General features: G+C 42.1%; 1 protein-coding gene across 6 annotated transcripts in view; it reads right to left on the reverse strand.

Annotated features, from left to right (window-relative positions):
* Positions 1-14564, reverse strand: part of CEP68 (centrosomal protein 68) — a 35051-nt gene that overhangs the window by 3186 nt on the left and 17301 nt on the right. For all 6 annotated transcript variants that reach the window (XM_056567942.1, XM_056567943.1, XM_056567944.1 and 3 more), the window contains 2 exons: positions 11963-12059; positions 8372-8538 (listed from right to left, as the gene is read on the reverse strand). In XM_056567942.1, the coding sequence (XP_056423917.1) occupies positions 8372-8538; positions 11963-12059 (264 nt within the window). The remainder of the gene's footprint in view (positions 1-8371; positions 8539-11962; positions 12060-14564) is intronic.

Below are 14564 nucleotides of genomic sequence, written 5' to 3' on the forward strand. Positions count from 1 at the left end.
GTATGCACTGACTGGTGTCTGGTAGCGCCCCCTACAGTACAGGGTGGTATTACATGTTCTGTACACTTTACCTGTGCCAGGGTTACCTGCTCCTTTGGACACCAGGTGAGGGCGACTCCATGTTACTTTTTTAGAACACTGCGGATACTGTACAGGACCCCGAAGAAGCTCCTGTCCTCTACATAGACCAGTGCTTCTCAAGCAGGGTGTCCCCAGCTGTTGCAAAACCACAACTCCCGGCATGCCCGGACAGATTTTGGCTTTCCAGGCATGCTGGGAGTTGTAGTTTTGCAGCAGCTGGAGGCTCCCTGCTTGGAAAACACTGACAGACAGTGATTACAGCTCCCAGCAGATCTTTCTTACTTTTATATGTAAGGACTTGCTTTATCTATATTAGTCATCAATTTTTTATTCTCACTTTTTTCTATTTTTGGATGACATTTTTGTGCCTTTAGAACCAGTTACCAGTTCTGGTCTCAACATACAATGGTCATCCCAGAACCAATTAATATTGTAACTTGAGGGACCACTGTACATAATGTTTCCTGAGCGGCCGCGATGTCAGAGTAAACTGTGCATGCGCAGTTCACTACAGTCACACAGATCCCTGTTTGTGCTTGTAGTAACAGATTGCTGCTACGAGTGGGCACAGGCAGGGGGCTGACTCTAGGGTCGGTCATCGGCGGATCTGGTACGTGTGACCCTACCCTAAGGGGGAAAATGACCTTAAGGATACATTCACACGTACAGGATCTGCTGCATATGTTGTGCAGCTGATTCTGCTACCCATTGAAGTTAATGAGTAGCAAAATCAGCTGCACAAAATATGCAGCAGATCCTGTACGTGTGAACGTGTCCTTAGAGTGATTCACTTGTGCATATTTTAGCTGCAGATTTTGCAGCCCATTGACTTCGATGGGCAGCAAAAGCTGCAGATCTGCAGATCATACCCTTAGAATACAGTATCCCAAAAGATCAAATCTTGTTCTGGACATAAAACATGGATGTCTGGGCATGCTGGAGGCTGTAGTATTGCTACAGCTGGAGGCACCCTGGTTGGGAATCACTAGCTTATGGGATTACAGCTCAGTAGAATTCACTTGGCTGCAATACCAGAGCCACCCTATGGACACGATGGTTACTTCTGCAGGAACATAGCCGTTTTTACATCTACAACCGCTATGGGCTCGTAGTGTTGCCATCGCTACTTTATCTTTATCACCTCTAATCGTTCCGATTTTGTGTGGAGGGTCAAGCTGAATAACACCAGTGTACATGGACTAGAGATGAGCGAAGTTACAGTGATTCAATTCGTCACGAGCTTCTCGGCTCGGCGGTTGCTGACTTTATCCTGCATAAATGAGTTCAGCTTTCAGGTGCTCCAGTGGCAGGAAAAGGTGGATACAGTCCTAGAAGAGAGTCTCCAGCCACCGGAGCACCTGAAAGCTGAACTCATTTATGCAGGATAAAGTCAGCAACCGCTGAGCCGAGAAGCTCGTGACGAATCGAAACAGTGTAACTTCGCTCATCTCTAGCACGGATTTCAACTCTCTTTTCCTACTTTGCTGTAAGCATGAAAAGGCACTTTATAAACCTTGTATCATAACCCCAATTTACTGGCGCCGTTTGCATGAGAATCTTAGGTTTTTGAACTTTTCCTGTACAGAATAGTAACTATTGGAAATGTCCTCATGGTGGCGCTGTGTTGATCTTGCTATTATATTGCGGCTCTGCAGGCCCTCCATGCACCACAGATGTTGTCCACCATACTTGTTCGTCTTATTTCACTAACTAGACTGTAAGTGTTATGGTAGGGACTCCCCTGAAAATGAATGCTCATGTAAACTATTATTTTGTGTATTGTTCCATCTCTGTATACAAGATGTCATACAATAAAAGAGATCAAAACTGGGAAAGTGCCAAATATCTTCCAAAAAAAATGTATTTAATCCAGATTTTACTGCTTAGGACACCACCTTATTTCTTCATCAGGTCCCTGTCAAAAACCTGAGGGGAGGTTTACACACAGTGGTCCAGATTCACTTTATGTCCGGGCATGCTTGGAGTTGTAGTTTTGCAACAACCAGCTGGTGGCGCCCTGGTTGGGAAACATTAGACCATTTATTTGTCTACTTTATTTCAACAGACATTCCAGCACATTTGCACCTGTGTTTTCTAAAAAATTATGCGATTTTTTAGCTAAAGCCAAGAGCTAATTCCAAAGAAATGGGACATAAAGAAAGGATTTATACTAATGGATCAACCCAAAAAACTGCATAAAAAAAATAATAAAATAAAAAACTATCCAAAAATGCAGTGTGTACCTGCTGTAAAAATGTTGGGGAAACTGCTTCCACTGACATTCCATAATGCTCGCTTTGGAGCCCTGTCATACTTCAAGGAAATAGTTTAGAGCCACATATGGGGTATTTCCATACTGGGGCTGGGGATCCAGTGAAACGTTAAAGGCATAGGCTATATTAGGTTTTAAATTGCAGCCTCAGTCTCCTCACTCGCAACCAACAATAAGTTTTAACAAAAAGTCGAGGCCAGACTATTATAGTGCACCCGGTATTAGCAGTTTGGTTGCCAGTTACATTATAAGAGGACTGGGGCTGTGTTTTTAATCACTGAGTGGTCCTGACATCTAGTGGACAAATCTGCTAACTGCACTTCAATAGTTCACATTTATTTTAGCCAGTATTAATAAAAGTTATATTTTAGTAGGGAGGGACCTAGTTTAGGGCACCCCTTTGGGGGTTTCCTCTAAAGTTGTTGTGACCTAAAGTGATCTGCAGATGTACAACAAGGCTCAGGAATGAGAGCGCACTATGTACATTTGAGGTCTAAATTGGCGATTTGCACAGGGGTGGCTGATTTTACAGCGGTTCTGAAACGAAAAACAATAAATATTCACATGTGACCTCAATTTGGAAACTATACCCCTCACGGAAAGTAACAAGGGGTATAGTGAGCCTTAACAGGTGTTTGACGAATTTTCGTTAAAGTTTTTCACTAAAATGCTGGTGTTACCCTAAATTTTCACAAGGGAAAATAGGAAAAAAAAGCCCCCCAAAATTTGTAACCCCATTTCTTCTGAGTAAGAACATACCCCATATGTGGATGTAAAGGGCTCTGTGGGCGCACTACAATGCTCAGAAGAGAAGGAGCGCCATTGGGCTTTTGGAGAGAGAATGTGTCTGCAATTAAAGGCCACGTGTGTTTACAAAGCCCCCATAGTGCCAGAACAATGGACCCCCCACATCTGACCCCATTTTGGAAACTACACCCCTCACATAATGTAATAAGGGGTACAGTGAGCATTTATGCCCCACAGGTGTCTGACAGATTTTTGGAACAGTGCTCCGTGAGAATGAAAAATTAAATTTCTCATTTGCACAGCCCACTGTTCCAAAGATCTGTCAAGCACTTGACGTCCACATATGGGGTATTTCCATACTCAGGAGAAAAAGACTCCCAAGATTTGTAACCCCATTTCTTCTATTACCCCTTGTGAAAATGAAAAATTTGGGGCAACACCAGCATGTTCGTGAAATAATTTTCACGTCCAATTTTAGCGGAAATTTGTCAAACACCTGTGAGGTGTTAAGGCTCACTGTACCCCTTGTTACGTTCCTTGAGGGGTGTAGTTTCCAAAATAGTATGCAATGTGTTTTTTTTTTTTTTGCTGTTCTTGCACCATAGGGGCTTCCTAAATGCGACATGCCCCCAGAAAACATTTTCAGCAAAATTTGCTTTCCAAAAGCCAAATGTGACTCCTTCTCTTCTGAGCATTGTAGTGCGCCCGCAGAGCACTTAACCTCCACACATAGGGTATTTCCATACTCAGAAGAGATTGAGTTACAAATTTTGGGGGCATTTTACACATCCAAATTTAACAAAAAGTCTTCAAACACCTGTGGGGTGTTAAGGCTCACTGTACCCCTTGTTATGTTCCTTGAGGGGAGTAGTTTCCAAAATAGTATGCCATGTGGGGGAGTTTTTGCTGTTCTGGCACCATAGGGGCTTTTTAAATGTGACATGCCCCCCTAAAACCATTTTAGAAAAATTCACTCTCCAAAATCCCACTGTCGCTTCTTCCCTTCTGAGCCCTCTAGTGCACCCACAGAACACTTTACATCCACATGAGGTATTTCCTTACTCGAGAGAAATTGGGTTACAAATTTTAGGAAGATTTCTCTCCTTTTACCCCTTTACTTGAATTTTCACCTTCAATTTGCTGCTATTCCTGTGAAACACCTAAAGGGTTAACACACTTTTAGAATGTCATTTTGAATACTTTGAGGGGTGCAGTTTTTATAATGGGGTCATTTATGGGGTATTTCTAATAGGAAGGCCCTTCAAATCCACTTCAAAACTGAACTGGTCCCTGAAAAATTTCAATTTTGAAAATTTTGTGAAAAATTGGAAAATTGCTGCTGAACTTTGAAGCCCTCTGATGTCTTCCAAAAGTAAAAACACATCAAGTTTATAATGCAAATATAAAGTAGACATATTGTATATGTGAATCAATATATAAATGTATTTGGGATGTCTATTTTCCTTACAAGCAACGAGCTTTAAAGTAAAAAAAAAAAATAGCTAACATTTTCTATTTTTTCAGCAAATTTTTTAATTTTTCACCAAGAAATGATGCGTATCGATGAAATTTTACCACTAAGATAAAGTAGAATATGTCATGAAAAAAAAATCTCTGAATCAGAGTGAAAGGTAAAAGCATTCCAGAGTTATTAATGCTTAAACTGACAGTGAGTGGTCAGATGTACAAAAAATGGCCGGGTCCTAAGGTGAAAATGGGCTGGGTCCTTAAGGTGTTAAAGAGGTACTCCGGTGGAAAACTTTTTTTTTTTTTTTAAATCAACTTATGCCAAAAAGTTAAACAGATTTGTAAATTACTTCTATTAAAAAATGTTAATCCTTCCAGTACTTATCAGCTGCTTAATACTACAGATGAAGTTCTTTTCTTTTTGGATTTCTTTTCTGTCTGACCACAGTGCTCTCTGCTGACACCTCTGTTCATATCAGGAACTGTCCAGAGCAGGAGAAAATCCCCATAGTAAACCTTTCCTGCTCTGGACAGTTCCTGACATGGACAAAGGTGTCAGCAGAGAGCACTGTGGTCAGACAGAAAAGAAATACCAAAAGAAAATAATTTCCTCTGTAATATACAGACGCTAATAAGAACTGGAACGCGTCGGCGTTTGAGGACTTCCAGCTATGCTGTCTTTGCACTTTTTTCCTTGCGATACAATTTTTGCCTGCCATGGAATTTTAACTTGGATATAATAAAAATATATTTTATTCAGTGCTGGTTCCACCCTTCTTCCAAACCTACTTTAATTTACAAATCTGTTTAACATTCTGGCACCAGAAGATGAAAAAAAAAAAATAATAATAAAAAAAAATAAAAAAGTTTTCCACCGGAGTACTCCTTTAACCCCATAATGAAGCAGGACATAAATGTACGTCTTGGGGAGGTGGTACTTAACGTACCAGGACGTACATTTACGTCCTATACATAACCGCGAGCATTGGAGCGATGCTCTGGTCATGCGCAGCAGGTCCTGGCTGCTGATAGCAGCAAGGGACCCGCCGGTAATGGCGGACATCCGCGATCGCACGGATGTCCGCCATTAACCCCTCAGATACCGTGATCAATACAGATCATGGCATCTGCAGCATCGCTGTCACTAAAATGGATGATCGGATCGCCCGCAGCGGCGATCCGATCATCCAGAACGGCAGACAGAGGTCCCCTAACCTGCCTCCGCTGCCTTCCACGGATCTTCTGCTCTGGTCTGCGATCGAGCAGACCAGAGCAGAAGATGACCGATAATACTGATCAGTGCTATGTCCTATACATAGCACTGAACAGTATTACCAATCGAATGATTACTATAGATAGTCCCCTATGGGGACTATTAAAGTGTAAAAATAAAAGTATTTGAAAAAAAAAACCTCCCCCAATAAAAACATAAATTGTCCCATTTTCCCTATTTCACCCCCCAAAAAGTGTAAAAACAATTATTTATATACATATTTGGTATCGCCGTGTGCGTAAATATCCAAACTATTAAAATATAATTTTAATGATACCGTATGGTGAATGGCGTGAACATGAAAAAAAAAATCCAAAATAGCTGCTTTTTTTTTTTTTTTATAACATTTTATGCCCAAATAATATTTTATAAAAAATGTATTAAAAGTTTTATATAAGCAAATATGGTATCAGTAAAAAGTACAGATCACGGCACAAAAAATGAGCCCTCATACCACCGCTTATACGGAAAAATGAAAAAGTTATAGGTCTTCAAAATAGGGGGATTTTAAACGTACTAATTTGGTTAAAATGTCTGCGATTTTTTTAAGCGCAACAATAAAAGAAAAGTGTATAATCATGGGTATCATTTTAATCGTATTGACCCAAAGAATAAAGAACACATGTCATTTTTTTACCGTAAATTGTACGGCGTGAAAACAAAACCTTCCAAAATTGCGGTTTTCTTTTTAATTTCCCCACACAAACAGTATTTTTTTAGGTTGCGCCATACATTTTATGGTAAAGTGAGTGACGGCATTACAACTAGAGATGAGCGAACTTACAGTAAATTTGATTCATCACAAACTTCTCGGCTCAGCAGTTGATGACTTTTCCTGCATAAATTAGTTCAGCTTTCAGGTGCCCCGGTGGGCTGGAAAAGGTGGATACAGTCCTAGGAAAGAGTCTCCTAGGACTGTATCCACCTTTTCCAGCCCAAGGGAGCACCTGAAGGCTGAACTCATTTATGCAGGAAAAGTCCTCAACTGCCGAGCCGAGAAGTTCGTGACGAATCGAATTTACTGTAAGTTCGCTCATCTCTAATTACAACGGACAACTGGTTGCGCAAAAAACAAGCCCTCATACTAGTCTGTGGATGAAAATATAAAAGAGTTATGATTTTTTGAAGGCGAGGATGAAAAAACGAAAATGTAAAAATAAAATTGTCTGAGTCCTTAAGGCCCAAATGGGCTGAGTCCTTAAGGGGTTAATCAGTATATACAGTATATATGAATGCTGAGGCCATGCCAGCAGCTGTTACAGTTGAGGCCTTGAGATGACACTGATCATGTGACACCCTGTAGTAGTTGCAGCTATATAAGGGGTATACCAGCCAGTCCTAGTACAAATATGTGTTGTATTAGCTTCATGGTAACGGGAAGTCAATGATGTATAATTAGCCTGTTAACAACGGCAAAGACACGTCCTGGGAATAATGGCTGCCTCACACTATCTGCCCTGTCACATAAGCACAAAATGTTAACAGGATTGTGCTGACTGTTCTGTGATGGCAAATGTGGAGGGGGGGATGAGGTTTCTGGAATAATGGATTTCATTACATTCAATCCTTTGCTTCTGCAATAGATATGTTATACACCTCTTCTTTATGTATCTCCTCTCCCTACAGCAGTGTTTCCCAACCAGGGTGCCTCCAGCTGTTGCAAAACTACAACTCCCAACATGCCCGGACAGCCCTTGGCCTTTGGGTAACACTGGCCTAGATTCAAACTCTCCTTTATCACCAGTCTTTCGCTAAAGCAAAGAAATGAACAGCCTGGCATGCTGGGAGTTGTAGTTTTGCAACAGCTGGAGGCACCCTGGTTGGGAAACATTGTTCTAAGCCATGCTGGGCCGTGTAGTATCACTGCAGCTGGTGCAGGTTGGCATAGACTGGCAGTTCCGGGCTGCTGGGAGTAGTAGTTTTGCAACAGCTGGAGGCACCCTGGTAGGTAAACTTGGCCCTACTGTATAAACATGCATGCCCAGCTGAGTGTACATGTTAAGGCATGGGCATAACTCACTATGGAAACGTGGACAACAATCATTCTGATCTTTAAAAGGGTTTCCTAATCCTAAAAAAAGTAATTGTAGAATCTGTTTCTGATTGGTCGGCTGAATTGAGGGGCCGCATCCAAGTTTTAGCATTTTGGCTCATTTGTTCTCAGGATCAGCAAGAGTCCTAGAGATCAGTCTTAACTAATGATTTTACAGCATATCCTACCAATATGCTAGAACATTCAACTATGGGAATGCAGGGCTTGTTTACATTCCTCTGGCTGGGGGGGGGGTTACCATGGATGTGCCCTATACCTCCATAGAGGTGACCGCTATCAGGCATCCAACACATCCAAACTAAAGAGTACACCTCCCCTATAAGACAATGCATCACTGTCCACTCCAGGCTGTAATAGTATACTGACACTCCTTCTCTAAGCATCTGTGTACTAGACGTCATCACGTTACTATGTTTCCCTCAGTAGTGGCATGTGTCAGACGACATTCCTCCGATGCTTCTGCTGTCCCCTTTCTTACCTAACTTGACTCCATTGCCAGGGAAACCCGTTTTAGGTTACCATTCCTCGCCAAGCTTTCCTCAGTGATGGTATCCATAGCGTCTAGAACAGAGGCGTACAGACGCTCCGTGTGTCTCTCCAGTTCTCCGGATTGCTTGGAAATTAATGACAGCGTGTCCTTCAAAACTAATACAAGGTTACAAAAATAAAAAATAAATAAATAAATCACTGTAGAGTATAAACTATATGAACTAACAGCTCCTGACATGTAGTGTTGAGCACGAATATTCAAAATGCTAATTTTGAATTTGCAAATATTTAGAATATAGCAATATATATTTGCTATGACGAATATTGTTTTTTTTTTTTTTTTTTTTTAAATATACATCACAACAATGATGAGTACAGTGACCCCCCCGACCTACGATGTCCCCGACATAAGATCATTTCAACATACGATGCGAGGCCATCGCATGTTGAAGGCAGCATCAACATACGATGCTTTTGTATGTCGGGGCCATCGCATAAACGGCTATCCGGCAGCACAGACTGCTTCAGCTGCCCCCGGATAGCCGTTTACGGTGCCCCGTGAGCTCCGGTGATTGTTTCCTACCTGTCCTCGGGGCTCCGGAGCGTCCTCTTCACGATCCCCTCCATCGCCGGCGCTCTCCATCGTCATCACGTCGCACGCACGCCGTCCCGTCACCCAATAGGAGCGGCGTGCGTGCGTAGAGACGTGATGACGGCGACGGAAAGCGAGGATCCCGGGGAAGCAGAGACGTCCAGAGCATCGGGGACACCCCGGGGACGCGGCGACAGCGATGAAGGGCGACATCAAGGGCAGCGGTGACGACTCCGGAGCGGCGGGGACAGGAGAGTACAGCTTCCTATACTTTACATTGCACGGATCCCTCAACATATGATGGTTTCAACAAACGATGGTCTGTTTGGAAGGAATTACCATCGTATGTTGAGGGACCACTGTATTGTGTTAGAAAAAAAGTGATCATCTCTCCCTGCTTCCAGCTTGTGGTTCCAAAGAAGGAAATTATTTACTGTGCGAGTTGTTGTGGAGCGCAAATATTTTGTATATGCGAATATCGGCACTTCCAGAGGACACTGATCCGTCCCTTCTTTTAGCTTGTTGGCCAATGAGAAGGATACAAATACAGTTGTCAGAGGTTAGCAACATCCCTAGCAACCAATAGGAAAGTTGCCCACAGACAGTTGAAAGATGTAATCGCGCATGCGCACTATACGAATTTAATTACGAATTTTGCAGGGAAAAAAAATTAATAAATAAAAAAGTGAACGAATATGTGAAATTCGCTTACATAGGACGAATATTCGTCCATATATTCGAGAAATATTGCGAATTTGAATAAGGCTCCTGCCGCTCATCACTACTGACCTACTTCTGCCCTTGATTGTGCTCAAGATACAGTATCAACCCTACATGCACGCAAAACACCTGAGTGAAGAATTTATTCTACATTAATATATTCTATATCAGTGGTCTCCAACCTGCGGACCTCCAGATGTTGCAAAACTACAACTCCCAGCATGCCCGGACAGCCGTTGGCTGTCCGGGCATGCTGGGAGTTGTAGTTTTGCAACATCTGGAGGTCTGCAGGTTGGAGACCACTGTTCTATATGATTAATAAACACATTTGTTTTCTAATACATGGAAACAACTTTCCCTCACATTAACTACATAGTGACAGATGTAGCAGTGCTGAATTTTTTTCATGCACATTTTAATGGTTTATTCATTCTTTGTTTGTAATAGTTAAAAGTGGGTATTTCAGCCATTAAACACATATTTACTACTCTGTAGATAGCATCTAAGTGTATGATCATGGGGGCCTGACTACATGGACCCCCACCATCTCAAGAATAGGGTCCAGAGTCTTCTGTGGGAATGGAGCGGTAGTTGCATACGTGCACTGCTGCTTCATTCATTATCTATGTTTCCAGCATGAGATTGCCGCTATATTCTGCTAATTTGCTAGCTTTTATAGACAACACAACAGAGCGGTAGTACACATGCTCAAACACCACTGCATTCTGACAGGAGACTCCGGACCCTGTTGTCAAGATCCTGTTAACAAGAGATAAAAGATAATGGCTGAAAAACCTCTTTAAAAAGGGGTTATCCAGGAAAAAAAAAAAAAAATAATCAACTGGCTCCAGAAAGTTAAACAGATTTGTAAATTACTTCTATAAAAAAAAAAAAAAAAAAAAAATCTTAATCCTTTCAGTACTTATGAGCTGCTGAAGTTAAGGTTGTTCTTTTCTGTCTGGCAACAGTGCTCTCTGCTGACACCTCTGCTTGTCTCGGGAACTGCGCAAAGTAGAAGAGTAGAGATGAGCGAACTTACAGTAAATTCGATTCGTCACGTGTCTCTCTGATAACACCTGTTTCGGGAACCGCCCAGTTTAGAAGCAAATCCCCATAGCAAACCTCTTCTAAACTGAGCGGTTCCCGAGACACGTGTCATCAGAGAGCACTTACTTCAGCAGCTCATAAGTACTGAAAGGATTAAGATTTTTTAATAGAAGTAATTTACAAATCTGTTTAACTTTCTGGAGCCAGTTGATCAATAAAAAAATTTTTTTTTCCTGGATAACCCCTTTAAGGGTCTATTTACACGTACAGTATTCTGCGCAGATTTGATGCCGAGGATTTCAAGCTATGTTTAGTTTACATTGAAATCTGCAGCAGAAAATCCTGTGCATCAAATCTGCACAGAATACTGTAAGTGTGAATAGACCATTAAAGGGTAATCCAAACGGTAGAGGATAAGATCGCAGGGGTCCGACCCCCCCCCCCCACAATCCCCGGCGTGGCACCCCAGTCATCCAATAAACGGAGCGAACTTGCTCCATGCAGGATGATGGATGACCACAAGCATCATGCCCCCTCTATTCAGGTCTATGGGAGGAGACATGACCGCTATGTACTAACAGTCACGCCCCCTCCTATAGACACAAATGGACGGAATGTGGCATGAAATAGAAGATAGCGAAGAAGTGCAGGGGGGTCTGACCATTGAAGCTGTGGCCGACATGCCCCTTCATATAGGTCTATGGGACTGCTGGAGATACAGCGGACCCCCAGCCATCAGACACTTTTCCCCTATCCACAGGATCCTGTGGAAAAGGGAGAAGTACTTCTTAAAAACAGTTTTGCCTCCAAACTTATGTAAAAGCACAACAGGCAATCAGTGTGATTACAAAAGAAAATCTGTCCTTTAGGTCATGAAACATACAAGCCTTGTTTACTTATTGTAGGACATCACAACCATTACATGGCATTTGGTCAATTCTATATTAGGTCCTGGACAGGCTACAGTTCTGTGACACAGCCGTTACGCCCCCTCCCATAGACTTGCACTGAGAGGGCGGGGTTTGACATCATGAGGGACGGGGCTATGATGTAACGAGCTCCCGGCTCCAGCGTTCAGAACAGCTTGTTCCAAATGCTGAGCAGCGGGGTACCACCTTAATTACTTATGTGGAGCCAAGAAAAGTTCTACACTGCCCACCATATAGTGCCATGCAGTACTTACATACTCTGTGTGGTAATAATACTGGGTTCTGCACCTACCTGAGAAATTGAGGGATAAACTTCTCACCAGTGACTCTCCATCTTTCAAGACTGTGTCAGCGAGGACTTGCTGCTCCGCTACATCTTTCCTCAGTTTCTGGAACAAGAGAAAATGTGAAATACTGGATATAGGGCACTGAATAAATCACTGTAAAGCAAAGAGGTTCTGCTGTGAAGTTGGGTAGTAGCAAATATCAACATGACTTCCACTGTACATACTGTATATGAAGATATACAGTTAAAAAATTTACAAGGAAATGTGGGGCATGGAGCGATATTTGTAAAAAAATAAATTGTGTTTTCTGTTCCATTTAAGCCATTGTTTTAGTGTTCCAGTCTGTTTCCTGTACTTCCTGTATGTCAGCCCCTTTGTGTATGTACACTGATGATATAGGGAAACATTTAGAAATTAACCCCTTAAGGATCAGAGCGTTTTTTTCACATCTGACCACTGTCACTTTAAACATTAATAACTCTGGAATGCTTTTACTTATGAATTTGATTGCAAGATTGTTTTTTCATGACATATTCTACTTTAACATAGCAGTAAAATGTCAACGATACTTGCATCATTTCTTGGTGAAAAATTCCAAAATTTCATGAAAAATTTGAAAATTTTGCAATTTTCGAACTTTGAAACTCTCTGCTTGTAAGGAAAATAGACATATATATTGTATATATTGTGTCACATATACAATAGGTCTACTTTATGTTTGCATCATAAAGTTGACATGTTTTTACTTTTGGAAGACATTAGAGGGCTTCAAAGTTCAGCAGCAATTTTGTAATTTTTCACAAAATTTTCTAAATCTGAATTTTTTAGGTACCAGTTCAGTTTTTAAGTGGATTTGAAGGACCTTCATATTAGAAATACCCCATAAATGACCCCATTATAAAAACTGCACCCCTCAAAGTATTCAAAATGACATTCAGAGAGTGTCTTAACCCTTTAGGTGTTTCCCAGGAATAGCAGGAAAGTTAAGGAGAAAATTCTAAATCTGCATTTTTTACTCTCGCATGTTCTTGTAGACCCAGTTTTTGAATTTTTATAAGGGGTAAAAGGAGAGAAATCCCCCCAAAATTTGTAACCCAATTTTTCTCGAGTAAAGAAATACCTAATATGTGTATGTCAAGTCTTCGGCGGACGCAGTAGAGGGCTCAGAAGGGAAGGAGCGACAATGGGATTTTGGAGAGTGAATTTTTCTGAAATTGTTTTTGGGGGGCATGTCACATTTAGGAAGCCCCTATGGTGCCAGAACAGCAAAAAAAATCCACGTGGCATACTATTATGGAAACTACACCCCTCAAGACATGTAACAAGGGGTCCAGTGAGCCTTAACACCCCACAGGTGTTTCACGAATTTTCGTTAAAGTCGGATGTGTAAATACATTTTTTTCCCACTAAAATGTTGGTTTTCCCCCAAATTTTACATTTATACAAGGGGTAATAGGAGAAAAAGCCCCCCCAAATTTTGTTAGGCAATTTCTCCTGAGTACAAAAATACCCCATATGTGGCCCTAAACTGTTGCCTTGAAATACAACAGGGCTCCGAATTGAGAGAGCGCCATGCGCATTTGAAGACTAAATAAGGGATTTGCATAAGGACGGAACCGGATGCAAGAATTACACTTGCCTCAGATACAAAAAATACCCTATGGCAGTGTTTCCCAAACAGGGTGCCTCCAGCTGTTGCAAAACTTCCAGCATGCCTGGAAAGTCAATCGCTGTCCGGCAATACTGGGAGTTGTCTTGCAACAGCTGGAGGCTCCGTTTTGGAAACCGTGTCATACGAGAATTTTTTTTTGGGGGGGTTGACTGTGTAGGGGTATGTGTGTATGTAGCGTTTTACTTTTTATTTTGTGTAATGTAGTATAGTGTAATGTTTTTAGGGTACACTGACACGGCCGAGGTCTACAGCGAGCTTCCCGCTGGGAGTTTGAGCTGCGGCGGAAAACTTGCTGCATCTCAAACTTGTAGCAAGAAGCTCGCTGTAGACCCCGGCCGTGCGAATGTACCCTGTACATTCACATGGGGAAGGGGGGGTGCTCAAACCTCCAGTTGTTGCAAAACTACCACTACCAGCATGCCCTTTGACTGTCCGTGCATGCTGGGGGTTGAAGTTATGCAACAGCTGGAGGCACACTGTTTGCAAAACACAGAGTTTGTTACTTAACTCAGTGTTTCACAACCAGTGTGCCTCCAGCTGTTGCAAAACTACAACTCCCTGCATGTACGGTCTGTCAGTGCATGCTGGTAGTTGTAGTTTGCAACAGCTGGAGGCACACTGGTTGCGAAACACTGTTAGGTAACAAACTTCGCAACCAGTGTGCCTTCAGCCATTGCAAAAACTACAACTCTCAGCATGCAGTGACAACTGAGGGCATGCTGGGACTTGTAGTTATGCAACAGCTGGAGGCATACTACTAACACTCCCAGCATGCCCTTTGGCTGGGGGTTGTAGTTATGCAACAGCTGGAGGCACACTGGTTGCAAAACACTGAGTTTGTTACTTAACTCCGTGTTTCCCAAAAAGGGTGCCTCCAGCTGTTTAAAAACTGCAACTCCCAGCATGCACGGACAGCCAAAAGACATGTTGGAAGT

The sequence above is a fragment of the Hyla sarda genome, chromosome 3 (genome assembly GCF_029499605.1).
Source record: "Hyla sarda isolate aHylSar1 chromosome 3, aHylSar1.hap1, whole genome shotgun sequence".
NCBI lineage: Eukaryota > Metazoa > Chordata > Amphibia > Anura > Hylidae > Hyla > Hyla sarda.